The 18,551-nt window shown below is 36.9% G+C and overlaps 1 protein-coding gene across 1 annotated transcript in view; it reads left to right on the forward strand.

The window, feature by feature from the left end:
* Positions 1 to 18,551, forward strand: part of lmbrd1 (LMBR1 domain containing 1) — a 144,138-nt gene that overhangs the window by 48,367 nt on the left and 77,220 nt on the right. Inside the window, exons 6-7 of the mRNA XM_079843086.1 lie at positions 7,276 to 7,364; positions 13,893 to 13,966. Coding sequence (XP_079699212.1) covers positions 7,276 to 7,364; positions 13,893 to 13,966 — 163 coding nt within the window. The remainder of the gene's footprint in view (positions 1 to 7,275; positions 7,365 to 13,892; positions 13,967 to 18,551) is intronic.

The following is an 18,551-nucleotide window of genomic DNA, read 5'->3' on the forward strand; positions in this document are numbered from 1 at the left end:
AAATGTAAATGTTGGTCTTTGTAATTTTTTTGTACACCACTTCTGAATTCTATCATTTGCCTCCATTCCAATATACTGAACAACGCAACATACATTCACATCACACGTTAGTGGTAGAGTTATACTCACGGAACACTATAGTTATTCACAATCACAAAAGTTCATTATTTGCATGCGTTTTAAAGCCTTGCCGGTTTCATTCGCGTGCGCGGTTTTAACATGCGCTTTTCACAGCGCGCGCACTAAAAGCCTGTCAAACACGTGATTACTGGACTAAGTATTCGTCTTACTGCGCTAATACTGTCAAATACACACAAGGTTAACATAAACACAGTCGGTTATGTCTAAAGTGAAAGTAAAATCGCAATCGTGTCTGTATATTAGATGCACGCAGGTCTTAAATTGACAACAGGGCAGTGAACACGCGATCCTTAAAGGGACAGTTCACCTATAAAATTATGTCATTATTTACTCACTCTAATATTGTTCCAAACCTGTATTCATTTCTCGATGACAGAATTTTCATTTTTGTGTGAAATATCCCTTTAATATTAATACAACAACAAAAGACAAAGAGAAAATCACTCACTGCTCTTGACTGAAAAACTAATACAGTAGCTAAGAATCAATGTATATTTTATAGTGAAGTCTATGTAGTGTTTTATTTTTACATTCACTCATTAAATTTCATACTTAAATGCTGCTGTACAGCTCTGAGCTGCCAGTGTAAATCTTTATACAGTATATATTTATTATATATTATCCAATACACTAGGAATGTGTACAAGGGTTTTTTTAAGTAAAGTTTTAAGTTTAAGTAAGGTTTTTCAATTCTTTTAAGTAAAATAAAGAAAGAGTATTGCAATAAAAAACAGTCTTTTTTCTCCTTAACCTCTTGCTGTTCCTGTCACCTAAGAATAGAATAACAAAAAATGTATGTGACAAGCCATCAGAACCGAACCGAACCGAAAACCGTGGTTAAAAACCGAGGTATGTATTGAACCGTGGACTAACTGTATTGTTGCATCCCTACCATTTAAAAGTGGGTGTTTTTGTTTTTCTTAAACTTTTTTTTTCAGAAAGTATGCATTAAATTGCATTAAAAAGTGACAATAATGGGATAACGGTAAAATATTTTTATTTCAAATAAATTTTGTGTCTGAAGTTTCTATTTATCAAAGAATCCTGAAAAAAATGTTTCACTGTTTCCACAAAATAAAAGAATAAACTCAAAAGGCAAAATCGAATTATCGGGCATCTTTAAACGTGAAGATTGTCAAGACCAAGCCATGTAACAATTTCTTGTCCTATAGTTAACTGAACTAAAAACCAAATGTGTACACATACATGGTGTGTTTTAGTCCCATTTAACCTCGAGTTTATACTTTTTGTTCTCAGCAGTGCTCATGCAGCATAAACATAATGGATTTTCTTTTCCGCTGCAAGAATAACACGTCTGCTCACCAGGTCATATAATTTAATGTGCTCTCAACCATTAAATAGTGTTCCTGTGGGGCAGGGTACCTTCATCACACCTTCATGTCGTATAGACCCAGTGGGATGGGTTACTTTGATCGCAGAATGGGAAGAGGGACATGCCGCGGACCAAATCTAAAAGTGGGGATGGCACTTCGGACAGACCAATTTGGTGTTCATTTTACCTTTTGAACCAGTGCAGTGTTTTACCAGGAGTATTGTGTCTCAGGGTTCCTGATGGGGAGGACATGATGGCTTTTTCCATCGTCTTTTTATCTCAGGGTGAGATGCAAAGTTTCTGTGTTTGTGATTGTTCATTTGGAGACTGACTTCTTTTTGTTTTGGTGGGTCTGTTCTAAGGATGGGACTTATAAATGGAGATCTGACCCTTCCCACCCTCTGTAGTCCAACTCACTTGCTCACACCTGTGGAGATGTCTCAAAGTGCTTTCTATCAATGCCATACTTGGTCTAAACTCTAGTCTAGACACATGGGCCCTGTCCCAAATGGATGTCTTCATGAGGACCTGCATTCATGTGGCCTTCTTTGGAGTGTCCCATTTGTCATTTTAGGTTTCAAAAAGGTACTCTTGAGGACATTTGAGACAGATTCTTAGTCAACAGATCGTATTTGACCTGTTAGCCTGCAATTAGCCACCAATAGTTGCTCTATAATTAAGCTGTAGCCTTTTAATTTAGCATCTAATGCAATATCATTATAACTGGCAGTGAGCAAGTTAAAGGGAAAGTTCACCCGAAAGTAAAAAAAAAGTCATTTGCTCACCTTCTTGTCATTCCAAACCTAAGATATTTTAATGAATCCTCAGAGGTTTCTGTTCTTGAAGATCCAAAAGGTCTTGAGGCATCCTAAAAGTAATCCATATGAATGGAGATACGGTCGCTTTATATGATGAACAGTTTTAATTTAGGTTTTTATTCACAAATAAACAATGATCTACATACAAACATGGAACACATAAAAAAATTACAATTATAGTAAATATTTAGCAAGTTTAGGAACCAATAAGGTTTGTTCTAGCATGTGACACACATGTTTAAAGGTGGGGTAAGAGTTATTTCAAAACTGCTTTAGTAAAGTGTCTCGGGCCGTGGACCAAAACAAACTTGTAGCCAATCGGCAGTAAGGGGCGTGTCTACTAATGACTGGGAGAAGAGAGCGCTCAGTGCACGTCATTATTCAAAATACACGACACACAACGGACATTAGCCTAGAGACGGTAGATAAAAAACATGTGGAAAATGTCTAAGGGACAAAAGAAGGCTTATGATCAGGGAAGAAGTATCAGCTTTCCAGCACTGGAGAGAACTCAAGGAGCGAAGGCCGAGTTTGCTTTATTTCTTCTCGATAGGCGAGTAACATTGGTTTTGTTTTGTTTCACAGAACTAATATATGCTGGCTTTTGCTTGAATATGCTCGTGTATCATGTTCGCTTGTTTGTCCATTTGCAATCGTGTTGTCGTTCATTTCAGCGATGATAAAGACTAGGGATGCACCGGTTGACCGGCCAAAAATCGGAACCGGACAGTTTTTGATTCTAGCGCGCGATCGGCAACCGGCCGGTTTTCTTTGTATTTTTTTGCCAATTTTTCCGGAAGCGTGCCCGCGTGCACATATGCCTATATTGCAATCATTCGCGTACATGTCACTTGTGTGCTACAAACGGAAACTGGACAACTGAGGGAAGAGACGAGGCACTTACCTCTCTGCGCCTTGCACAAGCGTAGATAGTGAGCGTTTGTCCAGCTCAGCTTCTCACATGTTGGATCGGATGAGAAATTAAACCGACTAACTTGTGACAAAGCCAAAATGCTTCTTTTTGTAAAGAAGAACATGCATGCACTTTTGAAATGAAATACTATCAGTTCTGTATAGGATGATAATTTTTATTTTACCTTAAAATTACACTGACTTAATTTGATTTAAAAAGCACCTGCTGTATCTTAGTTTTTTTTTTCCGTTGCACTAAACATTATTTGATTTAACATTTTGGAACAATGTTTTATATATTTCGGTTTTATTTAATTTCACCGGTAACGATTTTTTTTCTTTACACTGAATTAAAAAACAAATGCTGCTTTAAGTAACATCTTTGTTTGGATTGTTGAATATGTGTTGATTGTGTTGTTTGGATTGCAATATATGCACAATAAGTTCAGCGCAATTCAATTTCCTGTTGATTTCAGATTGCGGACTTGTTTTCATTGGCCAAAAGCCAATTTAGCCTGTTAAATACCAAATAAACATCTTGTTCATGTATACTTTCGTTCTTTTATTGTGCAAAAAAAAAAAAAAAAACGGATTATCTGTATCGGAATCGGACAGTTTGCTTGAAAAAAAATCGGTATCGGAATCGGCCATGTAAAATCATGATCGGTGCATCACTAATAAAGACCCATTAATTTCCTCAACACATAACGTTAAACCACTGTCTGTTTAAAGCATCAGCTCACAGTTTGTCCTAAAAGTAAGACAATAAACTCCTAATATATGTTTGTTTCCTTTGGTTCCTCTTTTAGTGATCGATATAACCCTCTAATCTTGTCATAATTGAATATGTTCGTTTGTTGGACTGTCGTGCTGGTGTTATCAAGTTGTTCGTGAGAACTGTGTTTGTGTTTTTGGGATGGAAGGAATTACTTTTTCACTGAACATTCGACCTGGATTACCATAGTAACACACATTGCTTTCACTTATTGATGACATCATACCCTCGGCCGGCTTTCACAGCAGATTCCGCCATAATCGTTGCCTGGGTTACGCACAAATGTGTAGGGCGGAGCTATCAAAATAGGGGCGTGTTTGTTTTGGTGATTTTGAAATATCAACATCGGTTACCAGAAAGCACTTACCCCACCTTTAAGCGTCTGTGTTTACCATATTTGATGCACTGTGTGTGTGCTTTGATCATAAAAAGATATGAAGAAATCTCACAAAGCGATCATATCTCTTCACATTTTTATGACCTTTTTGGATCTTCAAAGACTTGATTGCATGGACTTTTAAAGGAGGGACAGAAAACTCTCAGGTTTCTTTACAACTGTTGTAATTTGTGTTGTGAAGATGAACGCAAGACTTATGTGTTTAGACTTTGAAGAGTAAATGATAGAATGAAATATTTTTGGCAAAATTAAGATACACTGTGAGTGCTGCTGACATAGTATTATGGACTATAATTGATGATGACAGACAACAGAGAGAGTGGATACAGAGGTCAGATATGCGTTTGAGCTTATGAACCTTTGCATAAACCCTCACCGAGTCCTTGGTCGATTTATGAAACTGCATCCTGCTGTACGTACAGTTTACAACGTAATTTACTGACACCCCTAAAAGATGACATTTTCATGCACAACGCAGCTTTTCTAAAGTGACATGTCAATTGAACTCACTCAGATAATGCCAGTGATGCTGAATGATGTGGCTGCATTTAAAATGAAAGTGACCCTATTTTGCAGCCATTTGCATCTGTTGTGATTTGAATGCGGCCCTTTAAGCTGTATTTTCTCTAGTTGCTAATTGGAGAAGAAGTGACAGACGTTTAATAGTCATTTTTCACTTTTCCAAAAAACATTTTTGCTCTTTGATTTGCCTATTTGAAAATTAACCTGGTGTTGTTGTAGGCGCCAATATATTTTTGAAATAAGCAGTGATTAGGCGCAAGAGTCATATATAAGTTACTATTGATGGGCATAGAAATGATAGAGTTGATACAAACTAAAACTGAACTTATGGTTAAATCATGGGGGTTTTTTTCAGAGCAGCTGTAGCCTGAGGTATTTGCTTATGCAATATCATCTTGTGAGTGGTGTTCTCCTCATTGGAAATGACTCACTTTCTTAGTGTTGCAGGTATTTACTCAGAATGTGAGCATACTGTATCCCTGGTTGCTTTTAAAGCTTGCGGCGATACATCACGTAACCTGAGTACATGGATCTCTACACAATAGTTCACATTAAACACACTTGTGTCGTCAGCCAGTTATAAAATATACATACATGTACAAGAAAACAATTTACTTTTCGGGTAAATGTACACCAAGTACCTTACAATTTCCATATTTGTAGAGATTTAAGTAGTTTGCTTTTTCTCTGAAAAACAGTGCTACAGCCAGTTAATCTACTTAGAAAATGTGTATTCCGTATCGGAATGTCTTTTTTTTTTTGTTTTTAGTTTGTGCGATCCCGCCCACTGCCATTTTACCCAATAGCATTTCGTCACTCCTAGTTGCCAGTTGGCGGAAAACACAGAAATGGAAGCAAGCAAACGAACTGGGTCAAAGATCACAAATACTACCTGACCTAAAAAGCCTCGATGTCGGCAATAAAACCTTTGTAAACGTATACATTAGCTGATCAGTTTACAGTGTAAGAGTTGTCGCTTTCCGTTATACACTGGTTCCTGTTACGTGTCCTCAATCTGGCAACCCGCATGAGCTATGAGTCTGAGTTGGCAGGGAAGAAAACCCTCTTCAATATTTTGAATTTGGACTGTAGTGCTCGATTCAACCGCTAATAGTAAATAATGTTTTATAATACATTTTCAGGAAATCTTAATTATTTTTTCTCATGATAAATTATGCATTTTATAGGGCTGTCAAATCGCATACAGAATAAAAGTTTGTGTATACTGTGTATAATTATGTTTATAATTATTATAATTATTATGCATGTATATGTACGGTATATGTGTATGTATGTATGTATGTATGTATGTATGTATGTATGTATGTATGTATGTATGTATATATATATATATGTGTATATATATATATATATATATATATATATATATATATATAAAAATAAAAAAAATCTTAAATATATACATGCATGTGTGTATATTTATATATACATAATATCATAAACAATACACACGCATATATTATGTAAGCACAAACTTTTATTTTGGATGTGATTAATCGCGATTAATTGTTTGACAGCACTAGTATTTTATTGATAATTTGAAATTAACTTTCATTGGATGTGCCCCCACAACTCAAAAGCTAACCCGTAAAAGCAGACATTTTAGAAACCAAAATATATTTGAAATCATATATTCATGTATTCATATTTGCTTTATAAAATTGCATATTATTCTATTCTATTTGATTTGTTCAATTGTTTGTACATTTGATTGAAGCGTCTGTGTTTGCTTTATGACCATATTAAAGGGTTAGTTCACCCAAAAATGAAAATGCTGTCATCATTTACTCCCCTCAAGTTCTGCTGAACACAAAAGAAGATATTTTAAAGAATATGGGTAGCCAAACAGTTGATGGGCCCCATTGACTTTCATAATATGAAAAAAAGAAAATACTGGCTCATCAACTGTTTGGCTCATCAACTGTTTGGCTACCCATATTCTTTAAAATATATTTTTTTTTTTGTGTTCAGCAGAAGAAAGAGATTCGTACAGGTTTGGAACAACTTGAGCAAATGATGACAGAATTTAAATTTTTTGGTGAACTATCCCTTTAATTTGCAGTGTGTATGTGGCCACTGAGTGTCAGATACTCATTTTTATGTTGTTGTTGAAATTCAATTAAATTTGTACTTTTTAGAATCATTTTAGAAATTAATAATTTTATTCAGCTAAAATATTGTAAAATATTATTACAGTATATTATTGTAAAATATTACTACTATATATGTATATACTGTATATTACAAAATTACTGTTTTTATTCTTGATCAAATAAATGCAGCCTTGGTGAGCATAAGAGACTACAGTAGTGTATACATTAACATTATGACTGAGAAGTATGAACCTCTGTTTCAGGACGTTTGTTCCCTTGGAGTCTCCGCCCAACCAGAACTCCACTCAGTGGGAGAAGGTGCAGTATCTGTTCGAGGAGCTGGGCAGTAGCCGTGAGTACCGTAAAGACCTTTTAAAGTGAAATTGCAGCTCAGTTTTACTGACACTTGCAAAGAAAACAGCAAAAAAAAGCTTTATTGAAGCCTTCCAGGGCCACAACACCAAAACGACAGGTGCTTTTTAGAGAACGTCGGATGCCGGAGCAGAGGTGATGTGTGGGTTTGGCAGCACTGACATTTAGCCTCGTCAATGTCAACAGTCCTCATTGTGCTACCTAAATTTGCTGTCTTGAAAAAAAGAAAAGGCCGGCTGCTTTTGACGTGTCAATCAAGGCTTCCATTTGAAGCAGGAGTGGCAGGCACAGGTTTGCGCCTGCACTTATATACACACTACAGGTCAAAAGTTTTTGGACGGTAAGATTTTTTTTATGTTTAAACCAAGGCTGCATTTGTTTTATTAAAAATACAAAAAAAAAAATTATATTGTGAAATATGATTAAAATTTGAGAAAGAACTTAAAGAAATTAATACATTTATTCAGAAAGGATGCATTAAATTGCTCAAAAGTGACAGTATAGACATTATAATGTTGCAAAAGCTTTATATTTCAGATAGATGCTGTTCTTTTGAACTTTCTATTCATTAAATAATCCTGAACAAAGTTGTACACAACTGTTTTCAACATTGATAATAATAAATGTTTCTTGAGCAGCAAATCATCATATTCGAATGATTTCTGAAGGTTCATGTGACACTAAAGACTGGAGTTATGATGCTGAAAATTCAGCTTTGCCAACACAGAAATAAATTGGAATTTAGAATATATTCAAATAGAAAACAGTTATTTTAACCCTTAAATGCATGAATGTTTCGGGTCTCTAGCGACCCGGATCTAAATCTAACATGGGTGGATCTCTACCTGTCTTGATAATATAAAACTCTCCTGATATTAGAGTTACAATTACAGAAGAATAAAATAAAGCATATTTTGTTACTTGTTGGATCTTGGAAGGGTTCAGTTTGAGCAGATGTTTTATACAATCATAACCGTCCTCGTCAGAGCTAATTTCCTAGTACATTCAGCATCTGGGTCATATTCACGATCTCAAACATATTCTCAACACTATAATTTTCAACATCTTCAAAATCAATATTTTGATCGCTGACAGCTTCTTCAGGGGATCCACCTTCAAGTGACAGTGACAATAATATTTGATTGCGTTCAGTACTTGATCTGCAGTAAATCACTGAGCCATTTCAAGTTTTGTGATGATACTTCCTATTCTTTTGTTTTCTGCCTGCAGTAACTATGAGTGAAACGTTACTTCATCATTGTGTATCAGAGATTACCCCCCTGTGGAATAAAAGTGAACTGCACTTATTCAGTCATAAAAGATTCAATTATTGTTGTGCAGAAAAAATGTACTTGCACTGTTACACACCTCGGATCGTTAGCGACCATATAATTTTTTTTTTTACAAAAAATTAATGGGAAAACAGGCACTCTTCCATAATTTTATTAGTTTTTTCTTGTTATATTGGTTATAATGAATTGATTGAGGAAAACTAAGAAGGTTGATGTCTAACTTTAAAAAATGAATGAGGAGGGTAGTGAATGACGTCCCGGGTCATCAAAGACCCGAGGTATGCGTTTAGGGTTTAATTTGTAAAAATATTTCACAATATTACTGCTTTTGCTGTATTTTGGATCAAATAAATGAAGCATTGGTGAGCAGAAGAGACTTCTTTTAAAAACATAAACAAATCTTACCATTCAAAAACTTTAGACCGGTAGTGTATGTGATTCTGTTTGGCTGTTAACATCCACATCTCACGTCTCCCTTCATGCAGACTGCAGGGTTATTATTGAAAATTAAAACTTAAACTTTTTTTCAACTAGTTGCCAAGGCAGCAATTTTCTTACTAATATAACTAAAACTAAATGAAAACTAAAAATGAATAACAAAAAATATATAGACATAAAAAACGAATGAAAATAACAAAAACACACAACAAAATTACTAAAACTTTAAATGAAAATATAAAAATAAAGATCATGTAACCAAAACTACAATAGAATATCAATGATACTAAAATTTCAAAATATTCAACATTTTCGGTTACACTTTATTTTAAGGTGTCTGTGTTACAATGTAATTATACATTTAAAGTTCGGAGTAATAATAATTCTTAACCGCATGCACTTACTATAGGCTTAGGGTTCGGTTTAGGGTTAGTTGCATATAACTATGCCCAGTTTATAGCAATTACTATTGTAACTACATGTAATGTGTTACCAAAGTTTCTTTCAATTTTTTCTCTTTTCCCTTCTAGCTATATTAGTGTCCATGTTTGAGTATTTTTGTGTCAATGTTCTCCAGAGCCTTTCCTTCAATCTTATCATATTCTAAGGGCTCAAGGTCACATAACGAGTCACATGTCTCTTCCAGTACAAGTCATTTTCTTTGTGCCAAGGTTTGTTTTGCTCCGAGAAAGCAAGTGTGAGTTTCCAACATCATGGTGTTCCTTCAGAGCAGTTCCCTTGTTTAGGTTGGGTTGTGACTTTTTCTTCACTCTCCCTTGAAGACCCTCAAACTGGCAGAAATGGAGCCACTAAAGAACCCAACCTAATCCAATAATAGCCTGGAGTAAGTCTGTGAGTCTTTGAGACAGTGCCTGATTCCTCCGAGGGGGTCTTAGAGCTGTCATTGTCCCTTCCCAGCAGCCCTGGCCTAATGAATAGAAATCAAGCAAAAAGTCTTGGTGGAAGGAACATCAGAAAAAAGCCCCCGTTGAAACAGGCTTGTTTGTCAAAATCTGCAGCAGATCTTGAGGTTGACGGTCGTGGTACCCTGCTCCTCATCCCCACTCCACATGTGAAATTAAAAACCAGACCCTGTGTGCTAGATAAGCAGGGTTATGATGTCCCCGGGAATCCTCGGCTGCCAAGGGAGCATCTTGACCCAAGGCAAGACAAGCTGACGAATTGACGAACCTGCGTACGGTACCGATTCCGCAGATATGCGGCGGTTCGGTTGCCGGTTCCCCTGAGTGAAACAGACATAAAATGTAACCTGAATGCAATAGCCAATTCCCCATTAGCGGTAAGACTCAGGCGAGAGAGCGAGGGAGCGTGCAGAAGGGAAGACAGCTGAAGATCTGATGTTATCACAGACATAGGTTCGGAAAAAAGTCTCCACTTAATTATGCAGCAGAGGCCCGAACCCAGAATCCACTCAGGCAGCTCTTGTTCTTTGATTTACCTTCCCGCTGAGCCGAATGTGTTTCACAGAGTCAAATTTTAAATTGGAGCTAGTGTGACGAGGGAGCATCCGGCGTTAACTACTCTGAATCTAATTTGGATTTGATGACATCATTTTACATGCATAGCGCTAGTCTGTAATGATACTCAGAATAGCAAAGAAAGAAAACCTGTATCTAGATTGTAAGGGTGTTTACACATGGCAAGGTGTTAGATCTGTTTTGAGTGTGTGGAAAACGGCAGGTAATATGGATTGGTAATCGGTGTATTGAATATTTAGTTGTGCCTTCTCATTTTCTTCTGTTTTAAAATGTAGATTACTTTTGCAGCCATTTAACGTTAATCTTTAAAGGGTACATAGCACACACAGTTTCTACCAATCTCATGTCAATCTTGAATACCTATAGAGTAGTATTGCATCCTTCAAGTCTTTAGTTTTATCATCTTTATAAAAGAAAGATACGCTGTACCGATTCTTTCAGAAAACAGCCGAGCTTGTTTACATTTTGTTGCCAACAAAACACAGACATTCGATGCAGTTTCACTCACCGACTCATGACCTCGAACAAACAAACACACTTGCAGAACTCCGTTGCTCCTCCGGAAAGACAAACTGCATCCACGGTTTCCTTAACACTGGGTTATTTGGGAAGCTGAACAAGGTAATCTTTCCCTCACAACCAAAAACACACTTCTTAGTGACATTGTTGATTTCATGGTCTTAAAACAAAATGACAGCGCTGTCGGCGGCTTCTGTAACCCTAGCAAAGCTCATTGATGGACGTGCTCTATCTCTCGCTCTGGTTGATGTGCGCACACAGGAGAAATGCCCATACAAGCAATTCTGCCCTTTATGACATCATACAGGGCCATACTCAAAAAAATGGTTCCCAAAACTTATTCGAATCCTCAAGGAGTGTATTTGGCACAGAAATACTCCATAATACGTCCAGCTCGTTTAATATATATATATATATTTTTTTTTAAAGGCCATTAGACCCCCCCCCCCCCTTTAAAAACACAAAATAAAAACACATCTCAAAATGAATATTTTTCATACTGTACAGTTGCCAAAAGTCATTTGTTGTATTTAAATGATTGATTTTAGTTTTTTGTAAAATGTTAATGTCATCTATATTGGCTGTAACATATATAATATTGTATGCAGTCATATGACATTTATTTACCATTTTAATTTAATAACACCATTAAATATAGCCTAATCTTTACCATACTGTACATTGTAACTCTGTAATGCATACATTCACTTGTAGCATTCTTTAAATATAACATTTGAACTACTTATACATATTTATTATTCTTTATTGACTGATAACATGAATATAATTATTGATATCAGTCAGATTATAATATTGATGCCTTCTCTACAAAAGAGTAGCTACTTATATTATACATAGACATAGCATATGGCTATGCTCAAAACCTTTTAAAAATACACTTCAAATAAGATTAAGATAAATAAAATTGCTCTCGATCAAAGTATAATATTTCTGGCAATAATTGTTTGGGAGCAGCAGGTTTTCTCTTTTTCAGTAATCCAGAATCCAATGAGTAGGTTAGCTTTAGCAAGCTGCTTTCCGTCTCCATGAGGTTATCATAGCAAGCTCATGTTGTGAATACCTCAGCTAAGAGCTCTTTAATATACACTTCTCAGTGGCAGCGGTCTCCTCCGCGCATAAGCCCGAGGTGCTCCGTGCATGTCGAGATAAGGGCCTCCACTCTCTCCAAGTGCCGAGGAATCAGGCGCTAGAGCAGCTGTAAAGCCGCCGCAGATAATAAACAATATATTCTCTGTCCAATCCCTTAGAAAGTCTTCCGGGGAAGCGACGGAAAACGCAGGTCCCCCTGCATTGTGAGGAGTTCATAAACAGAGCCGCTTTCCGTACCAAACACGAACGCCATTGTCCCCGGCATCACGCCTTCGCCACTTAACAAAAGCGGGGACATCACAAAGGGAAACACCTATTCAGATGTAAATGCTCATTTCAGCCATCAGACATCAAAGCGTCTCTTCTTTTTATATTCTTCCGTTTGCTACATTAGGAAGCAGGAGTGTAATCATCTTCATTTCTTCTCGTCAGCTTTTGTGTCTTGCGGCTTTTTGTGTGTGGAACGTGGTGGGTGGCGCAGCAAACAGTTCTCAGACTTCATGCGGTTCAACAAAATGGAAAGAAGTCATTTTGTGAGTGATGTAAAGCAGTTCCCGAGGAAAATAAACAGAGAACAGTAGGTTGCATTCAATTGAGGTAGGCTGCAGGCAGAAGGGGGCTTTCTGGGCTCAGGGCTGCCAGGATGCTGTGTTTTGCTCCGCTGGGCCATAGCTCAGAACCAGAGGGAAGGGGGAATCGCGCGAGTTTGTGAGTGTTCAACTATCTCGATTCCTATGACAGGTGGGATCCTAACAGGAAGTGCGGTGGCGGTCACTTCCCATAAATCTGCCTCAGCTGGCTTCAGATCTGACAGCTGGCATCGTGCCCTTTCCTCTTTCAATTCGTTTTACTCTCTCGGCTCCATGTTGCATCCTGTATTTTGAGTACTGGTGATTCACAAAATATCTAATGTACTTTGTTACCAAGTCCATACTAAAATATTAAAACATAGCATTTTCTTTGAAATAAGAGCAGTCAATCAATTCACAACAAAAATGCAGGTGTCAGCTTGATAATTGACAGTAATATCCTGACAGAGCTGAAAGATGGCGCTGTTTTGTTGTTATTTCCAGTGAGGTTTGTAGGCTAGTCTTTACACGGCAACAGTCACAGACAAATTGCTTTTGTGATGCTTTTACATTTTATTATTGTTGTACAATTTTCTTAAATCCATTGTCATTTGTGTATTTATTCTGTTCTATTACAGATTATTTACTTGAAGAATTACCTGAGAAATGTGAAAAGCAATTTTATTTAAAGCACATTGCATTTAAATAAAACAATATAACATTTGATATACATTTTTAAATAAAGCATGTTCAGTCGCATATTAGCTTTTGCTGTGAACTTTTACTGGTAATGTTATCGACTACTAAAAAAAGGAATACGTTTACCGAATGTCCTTTATGTTTTCAACATGTCATTGTGACTATTAAAATTTAGAGGGCAAAAACTTTGCTGACCTTTCAGTAACTATGCCAGAGTAAGAGCAGGTTGAGAGAAATGATAGTGAGAGAGGGGAGAAGATGAGGTGCATTGAGAAATTTCCCTGGGGGCAAGAACTGCTCTGAATATCTGGCGTATGACCAAAACTTAACAGAGCTCTGCATTTGGCCCATGTCATAAATAAATTTCCCCTCTGTCTTGCAGATGGCCTGGCCGCCCTGTCGTTCTCCATCAGCTCGCTCACCTTGATTGGCATGCTGGCAGTGATCACATACACGGTGAGTGGCCAACAGAGAATTGGTAATGGTGGGTGGTTACTTGTGCCCCATCGATTTGCATGCGCTTACGAGGGTTGTGCGAAGAGACTGCTCAGCACTGTCGTAGGAATGCACTTTTAGACGTAAAATGGATGTTTCTGTCCTCAATATAAAGTGACATCACAATTTCATTCTGTTTGCATCTTCTTTTACATGTTGAAGTGTTTCATTTTTGTAGCACAAGTGTCATCAAACTGGAAAATTGCATAAAACAAAACAAAAACACCCTCCCAAAAAACTGCTCCATTTGTAATAGGTTGAATAAACAGAAAGTCCTGCCCCAAACTCACAAACTTTTAAACAAACCAAATTAGTAATGCAGGACTGAATGTAATTATTATATCACTTGTTAAATGGTTATTTAACAAGCTAAAGCATGGAAAATTCAGCATTTAAAGCATTTTAAAAATTGTTCTATTTGAATAAAACAAACAATTTTTTCTTAATTTCACATCCTGCCCAATAATGTCCTACAATGTTCATATTGAAGGTTATGAAAACCAACTGTGAATGTAACGTGTATGCTATAATTGGCCTATGTGCAAAAAAGGGGTTAAATCACATTACACTCTAATATTGTAACATTACATTCTAAAAAGAAAATAATGCTTTTTACAGCAGATGTTAAATGAAAATAAATAAAAACAAAAGCACAGACTAATTATTAGGCTATTTTGATTACCCTAAAATAGTCACTTTACAGTTACTGCTATCATAAACACTTTGAAATTTGTTTGAAATTCTACATATGGCACATTTATGTTCACCAACAACAACTAATATTTTAGCAAAATTTATATTTTAGTCAGAATTATTGCGCTCCGTCCGTCCACTCCTGACAGCAAAATGGAAATATTTTCTAGACTTTCTAACATTTACAGATGGAGAATATGTCTGTGAAATGTAAGCTATGCACTGAGGAAATTATTGGATGTCACTTCAGCTTAACGATTATTAATAATGTTTCTTCCCACCAATCGCTGCACAATTTAAGGTTACGTATGATGACAAAAGCACGTTAGTGCAAGTCCTCCCGGAACCCATAGAGATTGCTTTGCAGTGCCTGCAGTTCGAATTTTTTTTATAAAAATCTATGTATGGAAGTCTATGAGAACAGTCTGCGTGATTCTCGGCAAGAGTGAAATCGCCCAAAAAGAGGCGGTACTCCACGTGACTTGACGCTGATTGAACTATATATCCAGAGGCAGAATAAACCTCTCGAACAGTGACAGTTAGCGTAATTCTGTGGTTGAATGTGATTGAAAAAATCACTAAGACCAAATCACAAACAGTCCTAAAATGGCTGTTGCCTGCAATACGCCTTTGCAATTCGTCCAAAGACACTGTACACCATTGAGCCAATAGGTGATAACGCCTTGGGTGCTGAGGCTTTTCTTCAATGCAATAAATATTTTGATTTATAGATTTAATCTGCAATGACATAACATGAAGGTTCATTTATGTACAGGCTTAATGCATTGAATGATGGAGAATAAAACATTGCAGTCAGGTTGTAAATAATGTCCCATCGTCTGTGCTGATAGTCTTGTGGGCAGCTCGGTTGACCTGAGTTAGAGTTCCGCTCATGGACCTTCTCGATCCTGTCCCCACTTTCTCTCTTCCACTATGCTTCCTGTCTACTCTCTGTCCTGTAAGGCAAGAACGGCAAAAAGATATATATATATAGATAAGAAGATATACAGTCATTTTCATCCATAGCAACGAGGTCAACCAAACCATTTCTCTTAGCTTAAGACTCTCTATTCTTAAGTAAAAGTTGGTCTCAACAGCTTTGTGAATAGGTTTTAGGAAGAAATTCAACTAAAAACTTTTACTGCTGTTTAGGAGAACTCTTAGTGGTAACATAAAATGTTTTGTGAATACGGCCCCGAGGAAAGAATACATCTGCTGAAGAGTTTGTTGGCCTACCTTTGATGGTGGAGTCCAGATAGGTCTTCATGTGTAGGTTTCTCTTATGATAGAAACACCGCCTGTCTTTGATTTTAGTCATCCTATGATGAAGCGGCCCCTCAACATTAGAAATGTTTTGTGATTCTTGCGTTTTGGCCTGCAATCGCTCAAAATGACACACTGTCATTTTTCACCGATGTGTGTGGACGTGTGCCTGGGACGTCAGTGTGATGTATATGCCCTGTTATCTCTCTCCTATTTATATATCTGAGCCTGAAGACCATTAATAAACGCCCGTATTCTGATTCCTTCAGCATACTGTAGCTGTTCTATTCAGATAAGATAAATTGATTGTACTGTAACACTTGTTAATGTCATCCATTTTTCATCACCAACATCATGAGTAACCGGGCTATGAGAATCTCTGCTTTACTAGGGATTGAAAAAAATGAGATGGAATATCTTTGAATGTGGCACACAATTTAAAAAAAATATATAATTATTTCATTTGAAATAAATGAGCATTTTCAATTCAAAAGTAGTCATTTTTGATGAATTGAGAATTTTAAAATGATGCTATTACATCATTTTTTTTATATTATAAGTATTATTAAACAGCTATATTTATAGCTTGACATTAACACCCACCAACCAGGTGCAGGTGTACTTCAGCAGTGGTGTGTAATGCAGTCACTCCTACTAGCCATTTTAGAGGGTTGAATTTTATGTATAACATATACATTTCTCAATTGTAGTCTTTTAAAAAGGCATCTGAAATAATAAACTAAGTGCAATGTAATGTTGTCAAAAATATAGATTTTTTGATACACATCGATACTGAAACACTTCCAATACTTATTTTCGCAGGATAGATACACAATACCAGCTGCGCTTTGTTGCTTTCTCATCTCTCCGACAGCGAGTTACACACAAGCCTGCCTCCTCTCACTAACTCATTTAATTTTCTCCGGATGAATATTGTTGGTGTGGCTTGAATTTTGGTGTGGGATTGCATGTATTGTTCGTCATTTTACTCACTCCCGCAGATTTTGTGCTCGTGCACATAAAGCCAGTTAATTTTCAGGGCCTTATTGCACTTAAACAGTCAAGTATATGCAAAATAATGTCAAAATGCTGGTCTTGGTGAGTAATCACGTAAACACAGTCAGTTATGTTTTAAGTGAATGTAAGGTTGAGAAAGAAAATGCATGTGTAACAGTATAATGGATTTGTGCGTCAGGTCTTAAGGTGACAGCACCCTAATTTACCTAGAGATAATATTAAAATATCTATATGGAAGTTTTCCCCATGGTCTCAATAGCCCCTTTCACACAGCAATCCCGGTAAATTGCTAGAAAATTACCAGAATGACTTTACCGGTAAATACAAAAATACACAAAAGTTCACAAAAAGCAACGGTATTCTGGCTTTTTACCGGTAAGAGACTGTTCACACATCAGCAATAAAGTAAATTCTGTGATGTCAGTCATCGGAAGTGATCTTTAAACGCAACGCTGTTGTCTTCATTCGCCCGCACGGGAAGAAGCACTTTAATTTCACAATCTGTTGAATTTGACAACATATTTTGACATCTGAGTTACAGGTGTAATGGATTTTCAAAACACGACACTCGCGTAATAGTATCCAACGGCAGAGCCGCAGCGCTGAAGAATGGAAAAGAAGGCTGGGTCTCGAAAACTATGAGGCGTATCGGTCAAAGTTGATTATTAAGTGCATATTTACATTGAAAACTATTTAAAAAGCTTTCTGTAAACAGCACGGAGTAATCACATCATCTCCATAAGAACGAATAATTGGCCCAAAGCAGACTTCTTACATCAGCACATTCTCACGTCCAGTAAAATTGCCAGAACTAATTTACTGGTGTCTTTGAAAAGGTCCTGTTCACACTATCTATTAGTAATTTACCAGTAAAGGCTGTATGTGTGAAAGGGCTATTGTCAAAAATGTGTCTTTGAAAACCACTAGCCACAGTGGCTGGTAAGCAAAAAAGTTGATGTCAAACCCTGGTATGGTGAATTAGTTTTTCTCAATTCTAACTATTAACTAACTATTAAAAGGTTAGTTCACCCAAAAATTAAAATTAGACCATGATTTACTCACCCTCAAGTCATCTTAGGTGTATTTGACATTCTTCTTTCAGATGGATACAATCGGAGTTATATTAAAAATGCCCTGGCTCTTACAAGCTTCCAAGCAAAAATATCCATATTTAAAACTTTATAAACGAAAATTACTAGCTTCCGGTGGTCAGCGCTAAAAGAGTAACCCCTGACGCGACGTACAGGAGCATCCCAAGCTTTGACGCCTCTCGCGGATAGGGCTGAGCAACAAACTCAAGCCCCTCTTCTCTTATATCGAAATCCTCCACCATTTCTCTTTAAAAATTCTTGTTTTAGACTTCTAATTCATGACCGGTGTTTTGTTGTGCTCTATCCTCTGCGCTTCTGCGTTCGTCAATACGCATACGTCAAGGGTTACTCTTTCACCGCAAGACCGCCGGAAGCTAGTTATTTTAGTCTATAGAGTTTTAAATATGGATATTTTTCTTACACAAACGCGCCACTTCGCTTCAGAAGGCCTTTAGTAACCCCCCGGAGCCGTGTGGAGCAGT

The sequence above is a fragment of the Gobio gobio genome (assembly GCF_949357685.1).
Source record: "Gobio gobio genome assembly, chromosome: 18".
NCBI lineage: Eukaryota > Metazoa > Chordata > Actinopteri > Cypriniformes > Gobionidae > Gobio > Gobio gobio.